Consider the following 19,675-nt stretch of genomic DNA (forward strand, 5'->3'; position numbering starts at 1 on the left):
TGAGAACTCATACATCTGTGGGCACACTTTTTTAGGATGCAGTTTAGTATAAAATACAGATTTCGGGCTCTAGTGCTGTTGAATATGTACCCTTAACGTATGATAAAATACTTTGACAGACGCCTGTTAAGTATACTTTACTTTTATGCTTTTTAATTAGGCTGAAGAATAGCGCTATGTATTGCCAGTGTTGGAGAGTAACAGATTACATGTATCGGAGTTACGTAATCAGAGTACAAATGATGAGTAACTGTATTCAGTTACAGTTACTGTTTCAGTGAGTGGTAATTGGATTACAGTTACTTTGTTGAAATAAATGGATTACACTGCGGTATTTTCCTGTTTTCACATTTTGGGCTAAATCCTTTTTTTTTTTTTCTCGGTAATTCCACTCATTGCCAGAAGCTAAACCAGGACTAAACCAGGATTAAACAGGACTAAAACAGGACTAAACCAGGATTTAACAGGACTAAACCAGGTCTAAACCAGGTCTAAACCAGGACTAAAACAGAACTAAAACAGGACTAAACCAGGCTTTAACAGTACTAAACCATGCTGTGCGGACCATGTCTCCTCCTCTTCTATCAATAATTTTTTTTTATTTGGTTGAGTAAAGTCTGAGCTTTTTATTGTCTTTTAGCAGACAAAACATCTTATGTTACGATATCCTAGTCTTTGCTTCTCTACAGCAAATCAAGTAATCCAAAGTATTCAGATTACGTTACTCAATTTAAATAATTTAATGGATTACGTTACAAACTACATTTTGAGGTCTGTAATCTGTAGGGGAATACATTTTAAAAGTAACCTTCCCAACACTGTGTATTGCATTAATACATGAATAATTTGATACTCGTGCGTGGTACATGGAATTAGTTATTTTTTTATTAATATTTTAAATTGTGTTGTTTAAATTATTAATTACTGTATTTTTAATGTAAAATACTATCGCTGTGTGTTGAGACTTTTATTTTGAAGGCATTTCCGGGCGTATTTCCGGTTCTGTCCGGAGCTCGCCTCGCTCAGACTTTGCTCCCCGCCTCACGCACCCTTCTCTCCGTGCTCACAGGAGACCGTTTCCTTTCTCCGGTTTAACGGTAAGAGCTCATCAATACTTTGCCCAGTCTTGAGTCCTTCCATTAATTATTATATTTATGCAGATTCGAGCTTTGTTTCGAAACTTTCCCCGCTAGCTCTGAACTTTGTAACCTGGAGAGCGGCATGTGTGGGGAAATGTCTAGATCAGCGAATAAAAGTAATTCTTCTTAAAAAATAGCTTTTTATGGCTATTCATTATTTTCCAGGCTATATCCAAAGCTAATAAATGCGTTTGATTTCTTGCCAAGTGTAGTTTTTACGTAAATGTCGCTTTCTCAAAGAGCACAGGAGCACGACTCATTTCCGGGTATTGAGCGTGATCTGGCCGCCGCGAGCCACATTATTAATCCATTGCTTTGGACATAATTACTTTTTCCCAAGTTACTCAACCCGGATCTCGCCAAGTCTATTCCTCTCCGTTTAGTTTTCACCCATTGTAAAAGTTTTGCATACGGATTTTGGCTCCATATTTCTGCACTACTTCCTGGATGACAACTTTTCAATTCTCTTGAAGGCACACACCTAAATTTGCCTCCATTTTGGCCGGTTCAAGGTGGTGCAGCGCCCGCACACAGCATCACTGAGCGCAAGTCAAGTGCAAAAGGCTTTTCCTGGGTTTATTCCGTGACGATCTGCGGGAAATCCTACATTATTTCTCCGATTCCGATAAACTATCTGGCATCTCTTCCGCGGGCGATGGCTCAGGGGAAGTTAACGATGTGCATTTTTTGTTGGGTCAGATTCCCATCAGATGGCCTTGACTGGACATAGTGTAGTGTAAAACCCAAACCAAACAAATTTGGTGAGATTTCAGACAGCAGGAATATACAGGCTATTCGCAAGTAATAAATAAACCACAATAAATAAATAAATGACACAACGCTTCAGCCATGCGTGAAAGGATTTGATGATATCTATGTTCTGCAAGCATCCCTGCAGGGCTGAACAATTTTGGCAAACTTGAATATGCCAATTTTTTTTTTTTTAGGGCACTGTTTTAAAGTGCATATTTTAAACTAGGGATGCACCAATACCAAATATCGTTGCAGTACTGAAAAAATGTGCTTGATCAGATATCGACTTTGAAATATAAGTTCAGTGGATGTCATAATTGGACTTATAAATTGATACATTAAGACTATTTACTGGTCATAATCGGCCCAGAAAGTCTCACAATGTTTGAGTTTGTGTCTATACACATTTTTCAATAGTTACTCGAGGAATTAAATACAGTTATATAATTAATTTGGCTCGGTTTTGGCATAAATTGACCTTGGTTTAAGAAAATAATTGCTATTTTCAGTCTCTATGCTTGTAATGGTTGATATCAGGTTTTGGGAGTTACTATAATATACATCCTAGGAGCTTTAAGATTTGGGAGAAAACTTAAATTAACTGCCACTCTGATACAGAATAGTGGCACAGGATATCTTGTGGTTTGCAAAGGAAATTGTACTGCTTGAACTGTAGTGTAGCAGTACCGGACGTGGGCCTATATCACAGTCGCAGTTGCTTAGAGATTCAGTCTGGGCATTAGCTCAGCCACTTGTTGTACCTTTGCTTTATAGAGCAGAAGAGTGAGCGAATGTCCGACCTTTGATATGGCACCTCGGAGGGCCCATTCTCTCTCGGCTTCCTGCAGTCGCAGGCCCAGATTTGTCACCAGCTATTTTAAAAGCTTCCTATTTGTTCTACGTCTTCCTGGGACATACTGCTTTGTTTGAGGGTTTTTTTCAGGGTCAACCCCCACATAACTGTTCTCGAGCTGCAGATTTGCAGCTGAGGGACCTGATTTTTCAAACCACGAAAGGAGGAAGCAGGTATTAAAAAGTAACTAGTCACACCTTTCAAAATGTCAGAAGTATTTAGTTGAATTTGAGAACACAGGCACCTATTTTGAAGCAAATTTTTCAGGTTTGGGCCACCATCACACTATGAAGAAGACTTTGCACAGTAGTCTGGTTTTGTAACAGAGTGGTGCTGCTGCAAGAATAATGTAGAGTGAACTCACTAACTACCACGCCTGCTTTCTTGGCATCTGTTAAATGTTTCTAAAACCATTTTTCAAACACAGTAAACTACCGTAGACAAACATTTTTGCACAATTCTGATGTGTGGCGGGAAAAAAAAAAATTAATATGTAGAAACTTTCAATAATCATATGCAGCTTTAGTTTGTCATGTAAACTATGCTTGCAAGTAGCTTCTTTTTTCTCATTACTTCCCCTGCATTGCGTCAAGTAATATTTCTGTAACTTCCCCTACTTGCTGTCTTGTGTTTTCCCCTCACTTTGCAGGACCAGTCACGTCTTGCTCCAAGCCGTTCCAACCTTCCACGGCTCCTTTGTAACGGCATGCCAAAAATGTATGCGAGGTTAAGCTGAGAAGAGCAGATAGGGTGCTAAAAAGTGGTTGGAGATGACACGGGCCTGTACATCAGATCTTGTGGTTTGTGCATGCTCACAGCTAAAGGATATGAATCACGAAGCACAAAAAAGGAAGTTTGCAGAAAACAAAAGAGACTCGTGGGGAGTAGCTTTATTACTATATAGCAGATATGCATACTTCATGATTTACAGTGCATGCAAAGTGTGCTATACAGAAATCTACTGTGTGTAATAATAAATATGTGTGTGTATAAGATTATCATTAACTATTTGCAACACATAGATCACTGTCCTACATTTAAACCACATTTATAGCCTTTTTATTGACCTCTTCATAGTTGTATTGTTATTACTTTGTAGATTTTCATTTTATATTAACTTTCATTTGTTATGTAATCCATTTCACTACTTCCCGTTAACAGGAAATGGCGCGCACACATCTTCTTGACATTGTGATCTTTGGCAACATTTGAACTTCCCATTTACATCTTCACATTTTTAAATCAAATCACAAAGTTCACCCTAGAGCAGATGTTATCTTGAGAACATTGTGTGGAAATAACTAGTTTCTTAACATTCTTCAAATAGTTTTTTTGTTCTCATAATTGTTAGGTAAAGTTTGTTCCTTGTTTTCATTAAAAGCAGAAATAACTTGCATTACAGAACTAGTAAAATTGAAATGCAGTGGTTCAAAGTTATTCCTCACTTATTTTATTACTTTATGGATTCGCCTGATGAGTTTGTAAGTGCTTTTCAAGACTCTGAGACCAGTGTATTTTTGCTGAGAGGGTAAAGTTGACGATAACTATCATGCAAACGCGCTCCTCCTGATTATCGACGAACAAATTCTTTCTTTTAGGATGAAGATAGCGCGCAGGAGACTTATTTTGACCTCAAGAGCTGCTCAGACAATATATCTGTACTGAGAAAAGACACATTTTGCTCAAATGCGTGGGAAAAAAATCCAGTTTGATCACACTCATTCAGATTTGTGACTACTTCTGCATATTCTAAAAATATTAATGGTTAAATTGAACTAATATTACACATTACAATGGCAATTTGGAACTGTAAAGTTTTGAACATTTCACACATTTTAAAGGGTTGGAGTTCGAAGAAAAAAAAAAATTTTACAATCCCAATTAATTTGAATAATAGTAGACTAATCAGTTTTATGTATTGATAACTTTACCCCTAGTTCTTGATAAAGCCTCTATTGCTTTCGAGTTCATCCCGGTGCCCATGTGAACCCACTGATCTTCTGATATCATAATTCAAATGATCCCGCACAGGTGCCAGCCACTGTCCCGGGACGCCTCCGTATCCTTAATCCCGCTCTCGCTAATCTTCCAGAGGCCGCACTTATGTTGCCAAATGCCATGATAATCCCTGGGCATGTTGTGGTTGCGGAGTTCCAGCCCAGTCAAACACTGAGATTATCTGCAGGTGAGAGCAGGTGGAGCGCGGAGAGGCAGAGGCAGAGGCTCACCACACCAGCCAGACTTGTGTTGTTTATCGGATTGTATGGCGTGTCAGAACCGGACAATAGGACCATGCTGTTTTGTCCCCAAGTCGTCATCGAACAAGAATGTATATCGTCGGGAAGGAGGTGATGTCAGGATGCACCCACATTGACCTGAATGACGTTGGAACATGGCCAGTGCCTGAGCGTGTGTTTAGGGATAGTTTCGTTTTCCCAATTTGATGTTATTGCTCATGGACTGATTTGTTTTATTTCCTGTGTTGATGCTGATATCTGATATGTCTTGTTTTTGGAGCAGATATTGGTATGCATCAATATTAAATACATGACAAAGTCCACAAATTAACTTTGTTTACTTTTTTGTAGAGAAAATAAGCAACACATGTTTTTTGACAAATATAGAAATTCCGGCATGGCGATATGTCAAAAGAAGTTTTTTTCCTCATATTTACTGATCGAGATTTTTGATTTATCTTTCTTATTTTTGATTAGTCTTTCAAAAACTAAACTGCTGTTAGTATTTATTGATTTAATGACCATAAACAATGGTGACATTTAGACTGTGCTATTCAACACAACATAATTACATCTCTTCCTGAAAAGTCTGCTCCAAACCACATGCTTTTACTACAAAGGATTGGCCGTACACTTCTCCATTCCAAACCACAATGGTATAGTAGACGTGGATGATTCACAATCTCTCGATCTTTCAATTTGATTATCCAGCCTTAATAGAAATTGTTGTAATGTTGTCATCATCATATTTTCATAATCGGATAATTGTTCTTTGGATTAAACTCCAAAACCCATGCCAAACAATGTTTTTCATAACAAACACGGCAATAACATTATTAACTCAAGGTTTCAAAAGAGAATGATGATAAATCCGGTTTATTTTAATACCACACTTTATACGTAAATATTTCTCAGAATCTAGAAGCCTTGAGTCACCATATAACAATTTGATTAAAAGTCTGTTTCCAAAAACAAGTGTAATCATTTGACTAATCGACTGCCAAAATAATTGTCAGTCACAGCCGTAATTCTGATTTAACTTCCTGTAAATACACGTAACATTTTAACACGCAGCTTATTCAAAAAAACTTGCAAACCTCTCACACGCTGACTAAAAGCAGCACACAGTTTGCACTTTTATGGCAAACCTAGGGGCCCTGTTTTGCTTTAACTTCACTAATGCTAACACACGCCTCTTGCACTGTATACGGTACACACAAGGCATGACAAGGGCCCGGCTATTGACACAGACCAACCCGTCCGGTCTGATATTCTGGTGTTATCGTGCCGGTATGTGACGTAGCGTAGGTTTACATCTGTGGCGGTTTGAGAGTGTCGTCACGTAGTCGTTAAGTCGTGTTCTTTTGTGTTTGTGCCTGGGTGTTGACTTGCAGTGTGGCCCTTGGACCTGGAGACTGTGGGAGGTGTTACAAATATTTTAAGCTCTGTGCTGATGTGGCCTAAAAAGTACTTCCTCTTTTCTTCTGGGTGTCTTGCTGCTTTACATGTCTAGAGTTGTGATTAGAACTTTTCATACTAAAAATAAAATCATGCTGACCAAATTAGAAGTATTTAAAGGGCTCATATGACGCTATTTTCTGTTTCTTCGGCTTTGTCGTTTTGTTTTATTCACACATGTTTAACACACAAACCTGCATGTTTAGGTTTGTTTAAGATGAGTTAATCTCAAACAAAAATACTGCTCATTCATATTTTTAAACTCCATACACTTTCACTAGAATCATTTGGATAATTTCAGCCCTCGAGGTGCCAATCTTAACTAAATAAAAGGCAAAAGGCAGCTCTTAACTTTAAAACTACCACTTCCATCACTATCATGAAGCATTTTGAGCTTTGAAGATGTAGACAGACTAATAAATCAAACGCGTGTCAATGAAATAAAATGCAACTCCAGGCATGTTTTTTGATGAGAAAGCTCACAAGAGTGAAATTTGTGAAATATAGGACCATTTAAATTAGTATATTGCCAAATGCATTTACTTAATTGACAAGGACTGGACACAGACCAGATTTAGTTACAAGCTCGTTTTCATCTGCAGCAACTGAGCAGAGGCAGAGTGACAGCAAGTTACCAGAGTGTAGGTACTTCAAAAAATGTCTCATGTAACTAGGGATGTAACAATGTCCGCATTTCACGGTACGATATTTATTGATATTTTGGAGCGGCTGATATAATTGTAGATAGGACACTTTTTTGCTTTTAAAATACAAGAATTTGGTGTGAATTATTACCATCATAATCTCAAAAATTCAAGTAAATACATATTTCTTCATGTTGTCTTTGCTGTAATGAATCATGGGATATGTAGTTCCTGATGTTTATTAACTATTGTTAATATACAGCAATGCATTTAAGCAAAGGAACCTGTAATTCGATATATTGTGACGCCCCACGATATTATTGTGAGTCTTTTGACGATACGATTATAGATGTAACAATAACCGAAATATCATATCGTATCGTCAAAGTTCTCACAATAATATCGTAGACCATCACAATATATCGAATTACAAGTCTCTTTGCTTAAATTAAGAGTTATGGTGCAGCAATAGCTAAAAAAAAAGACCGAGGGAACTACATAGACCATGATGCTTTGTGCCATTTCAGTGTAGACTACATGAAGAAATAAGTTCTAAGCACTTTTAAATCTTAGTTCCTTGGATTAAGTCTTGTCAAGGTATTTTAAGAGGAAAAATAGAATATTAACAGTTTATTAGCCTCCACATATCGCAATAAATATCGTACCGTGAGATAAATATCATGAAAATATTGTACAGAGAGATTTGGATATTGTTACATCCCCCCTGTATCGTGAGCTTTCCCACAATATCGCCAATAAATATCGTACCGTGAGGTTCATACCGTGATGATATCGTATCGTGAGACTTGTATATCTTGTCACCCCAGGTACGATATCAAGATATTTCGGTTATTGTTACATCCCTACATCCAACATTTAAAATACAGCTGATATTTTCACTTGTGTGTACTGATAGCACTACCTACAAAATTCTATCACTACTGGAACTAGTTAATTTCAAACTGTATGCAGTGGTCGAAGCGTATTTTTCACTTTCCCAAAGAACTTCTAGTATCCTAATTATTCACTAGAGATGTGATATTCCAATATTTTGTTTTGGGTGACCTAAAAATACTTAAATGTAAAGAAATAACTGCTGAAAACGTGACTAGACAACTCTCTTATGGGTTTGTGGTGGAAAAAAAAGGGCTGTGGATGAGTTTTTAGTCCATTTAATTTCACAATTTGGAGGGAGAAATGTCTATAAAAGCCCCAAAAACTTCAGCAGATCTTATGGGCCATCGGCTGCTCTGGATTCTAAACAATTTTAAACCATGAAAAAATTTTGATAAAATATATTGTTTGATCTCTAGAAAATTGTGTAAAATTTCTATGAACCTGTCAGTATTTTTAAACCATTTTAAAATATTTCAGTACCTTGATGGTGACGGCTCTTATTAACAGGTCCTAAACGTGAACGGTTGGACTCTCATTTTTCAAAAGAACCGAATCTTTTAATTTCTAATTTTGTGCATTTTTATACCAGTTTAACGCTGAACCTACTCAAGAATCAGAACAGAAACAGAGTGACTTTGTGAAAAAAAACTAAGCTCACAAAACTAAGAAATATTTGGCATTGTGAAGTTATTTTTAAATTCTAATTGTAGTGCAATGTTTTATCAAGATTCTGCATCATTTCAGAGGGTAAAGACTCCCCCACTCTCAATTTGAACCATTTTAAACAGATCTGAGCCCTGGTCATTTCTCTGTGATTACTTTGGAGATAAAATGCATTCTTACTCTGGCTTCTGTAGCGTAAATAAAGAGCCAATCTTCTGAACGGCTCTTTTGAAATGAACTGAGCCGAAAATCGTGTTGCTATAATTCACTGTGATGAGTTTATACGCTCTTCTCACAATAAATTCAATGCTAACAAACAACAAACGAACAGATTTTTGGAGGATAAAAAGGTTTTATAATGGGCTGCAGACACGACATTCTTTATTTTTACCATAAGCTTTAACAATAACAATATATCAGAACTGGGGCAAGCCACTTAAACTTATTTTTTGTTTAACATTTAATCATTTTGGGAGGAATTTTTGTCCACAATCTTGGCTTTTTTTTAAATTTTTTTAAACAAACCCATACCTAAAACAGTCCATCCTGTCTTTTCATATTTTTTAAATTTCACAGTTTTTAGATTTATGACGATATGTGGCGTGTTTTTTTATTGTTCTTGTCTTATCTAATCCACCTGCTTGTGTCGATGTTTTTCAGATGTTTGTAGAGACGGGCCATTTGTACTGCAGATGTGTGAAGTCTGGCTCTCTTCACTGTTTTATTTTGCCATTTTCCGCCTGGTCAGACCAAACGAGAGGAGACGTTTTATTTATTTACTCTGTGTTTTTGCTCAGCGTCATCTCTAACACACAGCTGGTCGTGATAACCTGTAGCTGACTCTATGAAACTAGTACAAGGATGTAGCAGAAATGATGCAACTTGTGATGATACTTATTTTTTTTATTTTTTTTGGATGTAAGATAAGATTGAGGTTTGGATTTTACATTACATAATCCTCAAAATGTCTCGTGTAGATCAGATCCCAATTCCGTTTTATTGGCCTAGAGCTGTTTTTTTTGCTTCTTGACACTATGGTGGCAAAGACAATTCATATTTTAATCGTTTTATTTTTACATTTAAACAGTGTGAACTTGTAATCTTGTTGTTATTGCTTTGTATTACATTTGTATTGGAGCAACTAGAGCAGATATGGATATTTGAGTCCAGGATAGGCCGCATCCAACCCTTGGCAATCCAGCATCCCTGCAAGTTAGCTGTTATAGTGTGGTAATATACTGCAGCAGCATTTATTGTATGCTGCTCCAAATGTGTTATGTAGGTGTCATTTATCTCTCAATTGACTACAGAACATAGTAGTATAAATAAAAGGTCAAACATTCTGAAACTTTCTGAGCCAGTGGTTAACAGTAATGCCAGGCGTACGCTGTGCAATATTTTTGATCATTTCACTCAACCGCAGCTCAGACTGTACGACCAAATCTCAGGGTTTAAAAGTTCACAGATGAAAGTGAAAAATGCATAGCACACACAGACGGCTGATGTCCAAAAGCTTTTTTGTTTTTAAATAACGTTTTGGCGAAAAAAGCCTTTGTCAGTTTTTCAGTACACGAAATAGTTGCCAGCCCAGTTGCTCATATCCCCCTCCAACGAATGGGATGTCCCAAAGTGAGGTCACTCAGTGAGTTCAGCCCATTCTATGACAAGAAAAAAGTAATTTAGACATTAACATAAAAACCTTTCTATTAAATACAGAAATAGTTTAAGCATATCACAAAAAAAAAATTTTTTTAAGTTTACAGCTCGCGGTTCATGTTCTCACACTATACGGACGACTTTAACAGTGTGAAACCCTCACAAGAGGCGACGGGATTTCAACAGGCTTGATATTCTTGCGACCTACGATTGCCGATTAGGAGCCGGTCATGAGGTATTAATCAGTTCTCGTTGCCCCATGTAAACTACTAGCCTGATTCATCAGTCGGTTTCACTTCGTAGAAACTGTCTGACCCGCAGCGTAGAATTCGTGGTACACGGGTACTTTAAAAAAAAAAATTTAACCAATTGCTGTTCTTTGGTTGTGACGTATGTAAGGCCACTGCTAACGGGGCTAACTGATATATTAAGCTTTTCTCAAATCCTGTAGGAAGAAGGGCAATAACGTCTTTCCCCTTTTCCCCTTCGTTGCAAACACAGAATGTATGGCTCATCGCTGATTGGCTGGTGCCCAAACTCGCACTTCCGGGGTTTTTGCAAACCATCTAGTGTATTCCTATTCCTGACCTAGTCGCTGGAGAGAAATTAAATTGAGCAGAGGCACTAGGTGGCACCAGCCTGGCTAATAAACTCCACGAAGCATGACTAGTGTGATTAAACCAAAAACTCTCCCCAACACAGCCGCATGAGTGAAAAATCGGCTCAAAAAGGCCCAAAAATCGCACAGTTTATACCCGGTTTAAGTTGTCTTATTACATGAATTTACATGTCTAACCATGAGCTGTTATTTGGAAGCTGATATCTGATCCAGCGAGTTTTTCTGATATCAGTATCAGATCGGTGCATTACTAGAAGCATCTATGGTTTGAGGTTTGATATTGTGTCCAGATAAGGACTAGCCCATAATTTGGTTCCCTTTTCTGTGTGCGTGCAGAACAGCTGGACACAGACAGTTTATAATACACTATTTGCATGTTAGAATAGGGACACAGAACATGTCACAACAGGGCAGTTTGCTTATATGATGATGATTTTTTTCATGAAAAGTTTATGTTATGAATCGTCAAGTGAATACTATTTTTCTAGTGTTATTATTACAGCCCTGTTCCTTCGGTCCCACATGAGTCATTGTCCTGTTTGGGTCAGTGGCGTAAGTGCATTAGGGAAATAGTGGTTTCATGGTTGGTGCCTGATTGGATTAGGCTCCGCTGCACTCCACTGGGATTAGCTGTGTTCTGTGCAAATGCTACACTCACCCAAGTCCAAATCTTCATTTCGGAATGTTCGCTGTGCACAGTTTTGCTAAAGGCATCACTTTGAAGATAAAGATGCAGAATGTTTTGAAGCAGGTTATTGCAGCGTAGTTTGTGTTTGACCATCGTGTTCTCGTGCTGTAATGATTTTGTGTAATGAATTTGTATTGTGGTTCAACACACACTTGTCGTTTGTCCCCCATATTTTTGAAAGTGTTTGAAGGAATAGTGACATTATAATATTTCAAGAACCTCACTAAACCAAACAATTTGCTCACTTGCACTTGTTCTCTTGAAGTCTACCAAAGTTATTTGTATCGACCGGTATGATACGTGGGTAGGGGTGTGCAAAAATATCAAAATTTCAATATATTGTATCGTTTAATGTGATGATACAGTATCGATATCTTGGGCTGCTGTATCGATATATCGCCAATAGTGTTTTTTGGTATATTTTACTAAATTATTTTGTTACAGCACCACAGTTTTGTTGCTTGTTCAGTGGAAGGAAACTTTTGTATGCAGCACATTTTAGAGCTGATTGATTATGGAAAAAATCATTACCACGATTATTTTGGTCAATATTGAAATCGTGATTACTCAAATGATTCTTTTTTTAGTTACACGATGCATTTATTAATAATTTCTCTCTCTCGCTCAAAAAAGAAACCACTTTGTTATTGATAATTTACACAACTTTCAAATTGAAAATAAATATAGGCCACAAATATGAACCTTAGAGCAGTTTTGTGATGTATAAAAATGAATAAAATATATTTTGAACATGAAATAAGTCATAGAAAAACATAACTGTATCCAAAATAAACTATATATCCAGCTGTTCTACAATCTCTGTATTTAAAAAATAAAATAAAAATACTTTATATAAAAAATAAACATTGTTAAGCTTTATTGTTTCAACTCGATTATGAGTTTGGAGATAATTTGACACACAAATTGAAATCGCGGTCATAATTCGATTAATTGCACAGGCTTAGCACATTTAACATTTTCGCTGTATTGAGGATTAAAATGTTTGTGTTTCATATGAACTACGTACAAGAAGAAGCAGAATTAAAATACATCGAATCGAAAGTGCACTGTATCGAGATATGTATCGTATCGCGGCCTATGTATTGAGGTACATATCGTATCGGCAACTTCTTAATGATACCCAGCCCTGTTGAAGAGTGTTATATACTAGGGATATCCAAATCTCACGGTACGACATTATCGCGATATACATCTCACGGTACGATATTTATTATGATATTTTGGAGAGGCTTATATAATTGTAGATTAGACACTTTTGTGCTTTTAAAATACCTTTACAGGATTTTGGTGTGAATTATTTCCATCATAATCCCAAGAATTCAAGTAAAAAAACTTGTGAGAAGTTAATTGGTGAACTTCACTGTAACTTAAGATAAATTGATTGGTCTTGCTATAGATTTAAAAAGCGAAATATCTGTACTGGCAAATCTAAGTTATCAGCCAAAGCAGCAGGATCTCAGTATTGTATCAAAAAATCCATATTGGCCCATCCCTATCTGAGACTTTTTGTTTGAATGTCTATAAGGCTGTGAGTCTCAAACCGGTCGCACAAAGTGTCTGCTAAGTTAATATTTGGCTTTCTGAGTACCAACAGATCTAAACCCAGACTAAACCAGGTCTAAAACTAGACTAACCCCGACATGTACCAGGAGAAACAATGGTCTAAATTAAAGCCATTATTGGATTGTTGTCAGCAGTCTTTGCGCACACTGAAGAATGTAGCAGCCTCTACCTCAGCAGAATATCCCACGCAAGTTTGGGCAGCCAGCCCTGGGTTCAAAGTTCACGAGGATTTCTGAGGTTGCCCTGATAATCGTTTGGGAGTCCAACACCCAGGCTCCAGATACAGCCCTATTTAATTAAAGTTCTCCACAGGCCAAAAGTCACTCCCCTGCTCAGACTCAAGTATTTGGGAAAAATAACATTTTTTTTTTGACAACTAGATTTTCTGTTTTTAAAGTTTTGAGCAACAGAGAAAAATCTCACACAGTATCTTACTTGAAACATGTGAAGTTTATTAGCTCATAAACAACATTTTGGTGTTGATAGCCTCTGTTTGTGTATTTTGGGCTGCTCCCTCTCCTCCAAGACACCTGTTTTCCAGAAATTGATGTGCAAAGTTCTGATTAATTTAATACTATTTTGCAATTTGGTGAAAATGCTAAAAAATCTACTGCTTAATATTTTTAAAAATTATATCATAATTTTAGTTATTGTTTAATGTACTATTTATTGCTTGTATTGTGTTGCTCTTATAATAGAAATTGGTACAGCAAAATAGTTTTTATTTTTATTGAATTATACATGATAGTTCTGAAAAATATACTATATAACCAAAGAAACCCATGCATTTCAGAACACATAGAGCTCTAAATGAAATTATAGGTTTTATACATAAGACCCTATGGAAACGTAAGAATACATTCTATTACCGAAACAATTGCACCCATTCAAATCGCAATTTCAGTTCAGTCGCCATTTATCTCCCATCACTAATTAGCAGATTTAATTAAAGCTAACTCCAGACTCTCCCTCCTCCCCTCTCCACAGGACTACTACACAATGGCAGAACAGGAGCCCACCCCAGAGCAGCTGGCAGCCATCGCAGCAGAGAACGAGGACGAAACCTCGGTCAACTACAAGCCTCCGGCCCCTAAGAGCATCCAGGAGATCCAACAGCTGGACGCTGAAGACGAGAGTCTGCGCAAGTACAAGGAGGCGCTGCTAGGGGGCACTCCCGAGGTGGCAGAAGGTGAGGTGACATAACTGTGTGCTAAATTATTTTACTGTTATTCATGTACTTGTCTCTAAAACGTAAGTGATGAGGATGAGAGTTCACACTTCTCAGTGATTGGTTAAATTCACCTGTCACTCATTCAGACCCTGACAAAGGCTGACCAGTAGGGGGAGTGTGTGAGAAAAGTCTTGAATTTAATTGAACAGAAGCACTGAATTGCGATGTGACGATCACAAAAATAGTAGATCGTCACAGGGATGAAATTATGATTACATTTACACCGCCCAACCCCGCCCTGTAGTGCATCTTTTGTCCAAATGCATCTGTAATTCACCATATGACTGGTAAATGATCCACATGAGAGAAATACTGATAATATTTGTTTTATATAAATAAAGGTGGAATTATATTGCCACCAGCAAACACATTTTTTGGTATCAAATTCACCAGTTATTACGTTGTTGATGTGTGTAAAATTTCAGAGCCCTAGATCCAACTGTGTTGGAAAAGTACATTATATAATGATATAGAAGTCATATAAAGTGTAAAAAGTAGTATTTGTTTATACAAGAGTTAACGGTTTTGTCTCTTTTTACTTTTCCCTCAGATCCAAATCTGTCAAATGTCCAGGTGACGCGGATGACCCTGATGTGTGAGTCAGCCCCAAAACCACTGTTCCTTGACCTTGAAGGTGAGAGGAGCGAAAAGGCTTTATGCAGTAGAATTATAGAGCTTCTACTGCGACACACAAGAATATAAGTATCCCTGAGAGTCAATGAGCACAACAAAGACAGAAGTATTCAATTGCATAAAGTTAGCAGTAGCTCTGTTGGTAAAGCATTCGCCCACTGATCTGAAGGTCGACGGTTTGAATCTCGCTCTCAACATAAACATCACAAGTTGAGCGGTCAGATCCACTGACACACAGGTTGGCTGGTGTGATTCCAGCTCCCACAGATGAATGCTGCTGTTGTGTCCTTGGGCAAGACACTTAACCCACCTTGCCCACAGTGTCTGCGTACACTGGTGTGTGAATGTGTGTGTGAATGGGTGAGTGGTTCCTTGTTGTAAAGTGCTTTGAGTGCCTTGAAGGTGGAAAAGCGCTATAGAAAAATGTGACCATTTACCATAAAGAATAACTTAATAAGGGCTGAATAATGCTGTTTAACACCACATTAACCACTTTCATATATGCAAATTAGCAGATAGTTAATAAGATCATCCTAAGATATAGTATTGCCAAATGTTTAATTTAATGACCTTAATTATATAATCATTCTATTGATAAGAATGCTCCATTTTAAATGTTAAACATTACATGAATTGGTATCATCAAGTTCAGTTCACATTCTTATTTTCTAGGGTTTAATTCGAATATGATTCAGTTCTAGTAGAAGATGAAAACGGTTGCGTACAATTGTCCACTGTCCATATGACCATGTTTCCTCTTGTGAGCAGTGTACGTGAGCTGAGGGCTGCTGCCTTTTGTCTCTCTGATAATTAGTCCTGATGACTCTGCAGGCTCTAATCAAGAGCTTCCTGAAGAGGCTCTGCAGCTCTGTGCTCTTACAGAAACAGGGTCACTGAAGGGGGTGTGCCTCCTAGTGGACATGACTCTTACTGCAGCACATTTGTCATAGTTAACTTGTGTATTTTGCTTTTTCAGGAGATTTGGATAAATTTAAGAAGAATCCAATTGTCTTGAAAGAAGGAGTGGAGTACAGGGTAAAGATCACCTTCAAGGTAAGAAAAGGAAAGAAAGAGTAAGTAAAGGAAACCACTGAATATGTTAAGCTTTTTGAACATGTCAGATTTTAAATTCATGTCCGATTTGTTTTACTGCAGGTGAACAAAGACATAGTGTCCGGACTCAGGTACAACCAGCAGACATTCAGGAAAGGAGTGAAAGGTGATTTCCTCTTTTATTGTATTCTTGACCTGTCAATCATGGCTTCTGCTCTGATAAGCGCTTCTTTTGTTAATGATTGAATGTGATGATATGAGATGGCTGAGCTTCAGTCCATTTTAATAACACATGGGCAGGCAAATAACTTGAAAGTACTGATGCGTTGCAAATCTGACTTACGGTAAAACACTTGTATTTAAACATATTTCCTACTACGTCACGGTGGCTCAAAAAGGTTCCGAGTTCGATCCCCAGGTCGCTCCGGTCTTTCTGTGTGGAGTTTGCATGTTCTCTCTGTGTCTGGGTGGGTTTCCATAGCTAAGGTCCGGACCAAACCTAGCAACAAGATCATGTAGATAGGTCTGTGCTCCTGAAAGGATGGCTGAAATGCAGAGGGGAATCTCCCTACAGGGGTAATGAAAAAGTACCGTATTTTCCACACTATTAGTCGCACTGGAATATAAGGCGCACTGTCATTGAATGGTCTATTTTCAAACTTTTTTCACAAATAAACCACATTGGACTTTAAACTAAACACAACAGTTAGATGGGTCAGTGGGACTTTGTTTGTTGCGTTCACGGTGACTCTGGGCTTTGTTCAGTTGTAGTGTGTCGGGAGGGTGTTGTCTGGAACCACTGGATTGTCGGCGTGTTCGCAGTGACTCAGTTGTTCAGTCGTGTCTAGAAGTGGCACATTGCACTCGCTTTTTCGGTTCGTTCCTCCGTTCCGTTCCTCGTCGGCGTGGAGTGATGAGTGTGGCTGCGGGTGTTTTTCGCCGCGCGGTCGCTGTCTGCTCCGTGCGTGTTTGCGTGCGCTGAGGGTGGTGCGGCTTTGTAGTTTACTGAAGCCGTGCTGGGACACCCGAGTGGATTCATGAATAGGGCGCTCTGGATTGTGGGGCGCACAGTCATTTGTTGATGGGGTTGGAGGCTTAAGAGCACGCCTAATAGCCTGGAAAATACAGTGCCACAATAAATAAGCAAGTAACCAGACTTGGCCTCGCTTAACTTCTGAGATTTGATGAGGTCAGGCTTTGACAATGAGGTTGGAATGGAAGGACAGTTCTTTAACCTGAAACCTTAATTAAACATTTCAACACCTAAGGTTATCTCATATTTGTAAAAAAAAGTCTTTTACCCTGCACCGTGTTACTAACCCCTGGCCCGTGTCTCCGCCTCTTTTACAGTGGACAAGTCAGACTACATGGTGGGCAGCTACGGGCCCCGGCCAAAGGAAGCCTACGAGTTCATCACACCCCTGGAGGAGGCCCCCAAGGGCATGATCGCCCGCGGCAACTACACCATCAAGTCCAAGTTCACTGATGACGACAAGCACGACCACCTCTCCTGGGAGTGGTGCCTCGCCATCAAAAAGGACTGGGAAGATTGATCTGCTAGTTTCTTTTTCAAATTTCAATGTTTTTTTTTTTTCCCTCGCTGTCACTCCATCATTCCTCTACCAAGCCATTTCTGGATTGTGTTCCATTTCTAATGTTGCCTTCTCCGTCCATCTACATACGGCAGCGGACAGGGATTCCAAATTGTGTTCAAATGATGAGAATTCCGAATTTTTATCTTGTTTTGTGTAGTTTTGATGATTTTTTTTATTGGATTTGTTTCAAGACATTTCTGACTGATTTAATTTTTTTAATATAATTCTAATTTCAAGCAAAAAATTATGTCTTAATGTAAGGTAAACTAATTAATGTAAGTCTAATATCACTCAGTGGACCTCCTAATTAAGCTTGAAAGTTGAAGACACTTTTTTAAAAATTGGTCTTAAAATGTCATGAAACAAGTATGAATTTTTAGATCTGGTAATTGTCCAAAATTCTCAAATCTGGATATTAATTCTGAATTCAAGTCATTTTAACTCTAGTAGCCCTTCAGTTTTTACATTGCGCATATGAGCTCTTTCCAACCCCCAACCTCTTGAAAACAGTTAAAATTCTCAACAAAACAAAATGGAGAAGCAATTTTAACAATCCAGAATTTGTGGTTTGTTTTGAAAAAAAAAATTTAAATAAAAATTCAAAAAAAAAATCTACTAATGAACAATTCCTTTTGCCGCCCTTAGCGCTTATCCCTTTACCCCTCCATGCTGCTTCTACTGTATTTCCATATATTTTTAAAAATTGTTACCATGATCTGCCTTATTAAAAGAAAAGTATTGTACAGGAAGTCGTAACTGTGCGTGACCACTGTACGGTCGCTAGGCAATCTTTGTTGGACACAGCCCTCGGTTTTTTTTTTTTGTCTTTCAGCAGACGTATACGATAGTTTTGCAAATCACTGACTCCTATGGTCCGCTGAAGCGACACATTACCTCTTTAATCAGTCTGATCAGGGTATTTGATATTCTTAAACCAGCTATGTGGCCTTTACAGGGAACTCCTAGACAACTATAGCTGAGCCTCTTTTTATATTCACACAAATCTGGATGTTGTCTTTGCGTTTGATCCTTGTATTGTGCTGTATACGAGTATGATTACGTTTAAAGATGCACCACGGAACATTTTCTGGTGGGCGGACACGAGCTGTTCATCCCTTTTTAGATGTTATTGCTTTAAATCTTCCACAGTATGACATTAAATCTTAAAAAATATCTTGCCTTTATTCAATTACGCCGTGATTAACATCGTGACGGGGCTCGCCGCGCCGCAGATCAGCTTGTAACTCGACCCCGTTGCAACACTTTTTTTTATCTGCGTGGAGATATTTAATGCCGTACTGTGGGACTTTCCAAGCAAAGCGGTGACATCGCTACGCTCACGCCAGAAAAGCTCCGCAGCGCAACTTTAAACAGGTTCAGAAATCATGTAAACCTCGTCAGGAATGAACAGTTAATAAATAACTAAAAATGATTCATATATATATATTTTTTTTAGCTTCTCTTTGACTGTGCCTTCTGCTGCTGCTGTCGACTGTACCAGCGTGTTCTGTTGTAAGAAATGCTGCGTAGGATTTGTAAAAAAGAAACGAGAGGCGCGTATTAGTGTTTAATCATGCAGTTTCCAGATGGTATAGCACGTGTTTTTATATGGCCTACACTCCAGGGAAAGTGAACAAAAGGAGCACGTGTCTTGGGCGGATGTCTCTCGGGCTGGGTTTGACTCTGTGTGCTAATTGTATTCTCGACAGTTTACTGATTTCCTGTATTCACAATAAAGTGTTCAAACTAGGCTCACTGTTGTTTGTGTTTAATTTTTATGGTTTTATTTTTTGGAAGGGGTGGAGGTTTAGATGTGGGAGGTGTGTATATGTAAAAGGATTTGCACATATTTGTGTTTGAAATAAGCTCAATCAGAAGTAACTATATTGTCAATAATATGAAGGTATTTTAAGGAACGGTATGAAAGATTTTGATTTTGAATTCCATCAACACGACCAATCTGTGCTTTCAG

At 38.1% G+C, this 19,675-nt stretch overlaps 1 protein-coding gene across 1 annotated transcript; it reads left to right on the plus strand.

The window, feature by feature from the left end:
- The first annotated feature begins 976 nt into the window (after window positions 1–976).
- On the plus strand, window positions 977–19,453 carry arhgdia (Rho GDP dissociation inhibitor (GDI) alpha). The gene is made up of 6 exons (XM_020922655.2): window positions 977–1,097; window positions 14,179–14,380; window positions 14,973–15,056; window positions 16,032–16,108; window positions 16,211–16,274; window positions 17,459–19,453. Exons 2-6 carry the CDS (start codon window positions 14,191–14,193, stop codon window positions 17,659–17,661), a joined length of 618 nt encoding a protein of 205 aa, XP_020778314.1. The 5' UTR covers window positions 977–1,097; window positions 14,179–14,190; the 3' UTR covers window positions 17,662–19,453.
- Window positions 19,454–19,675: the final 222 nt, after the last annotated feature.

The sequence above is a fragment of the Boleophthalmus pectinirostris genome, unplaced genomic scaffold (genome assembly GCF_026225935.1).
Source record: "Boleophthalmus pectinirostris isolate CB_2022bp ecotype Guang Dong unplaced genomic scaffold, ASM2622593v1 HiC_scaffold_17, whole genome shotgun sequence".
NCBI classification, from domain to species: domain Eukaryota; kingdom Metazoa; phylum Chordata; class Actinopteri; order Gobiiformes; family Gobiidae; genus Boleophthalmus; species Boleophthalmus pectinirostris.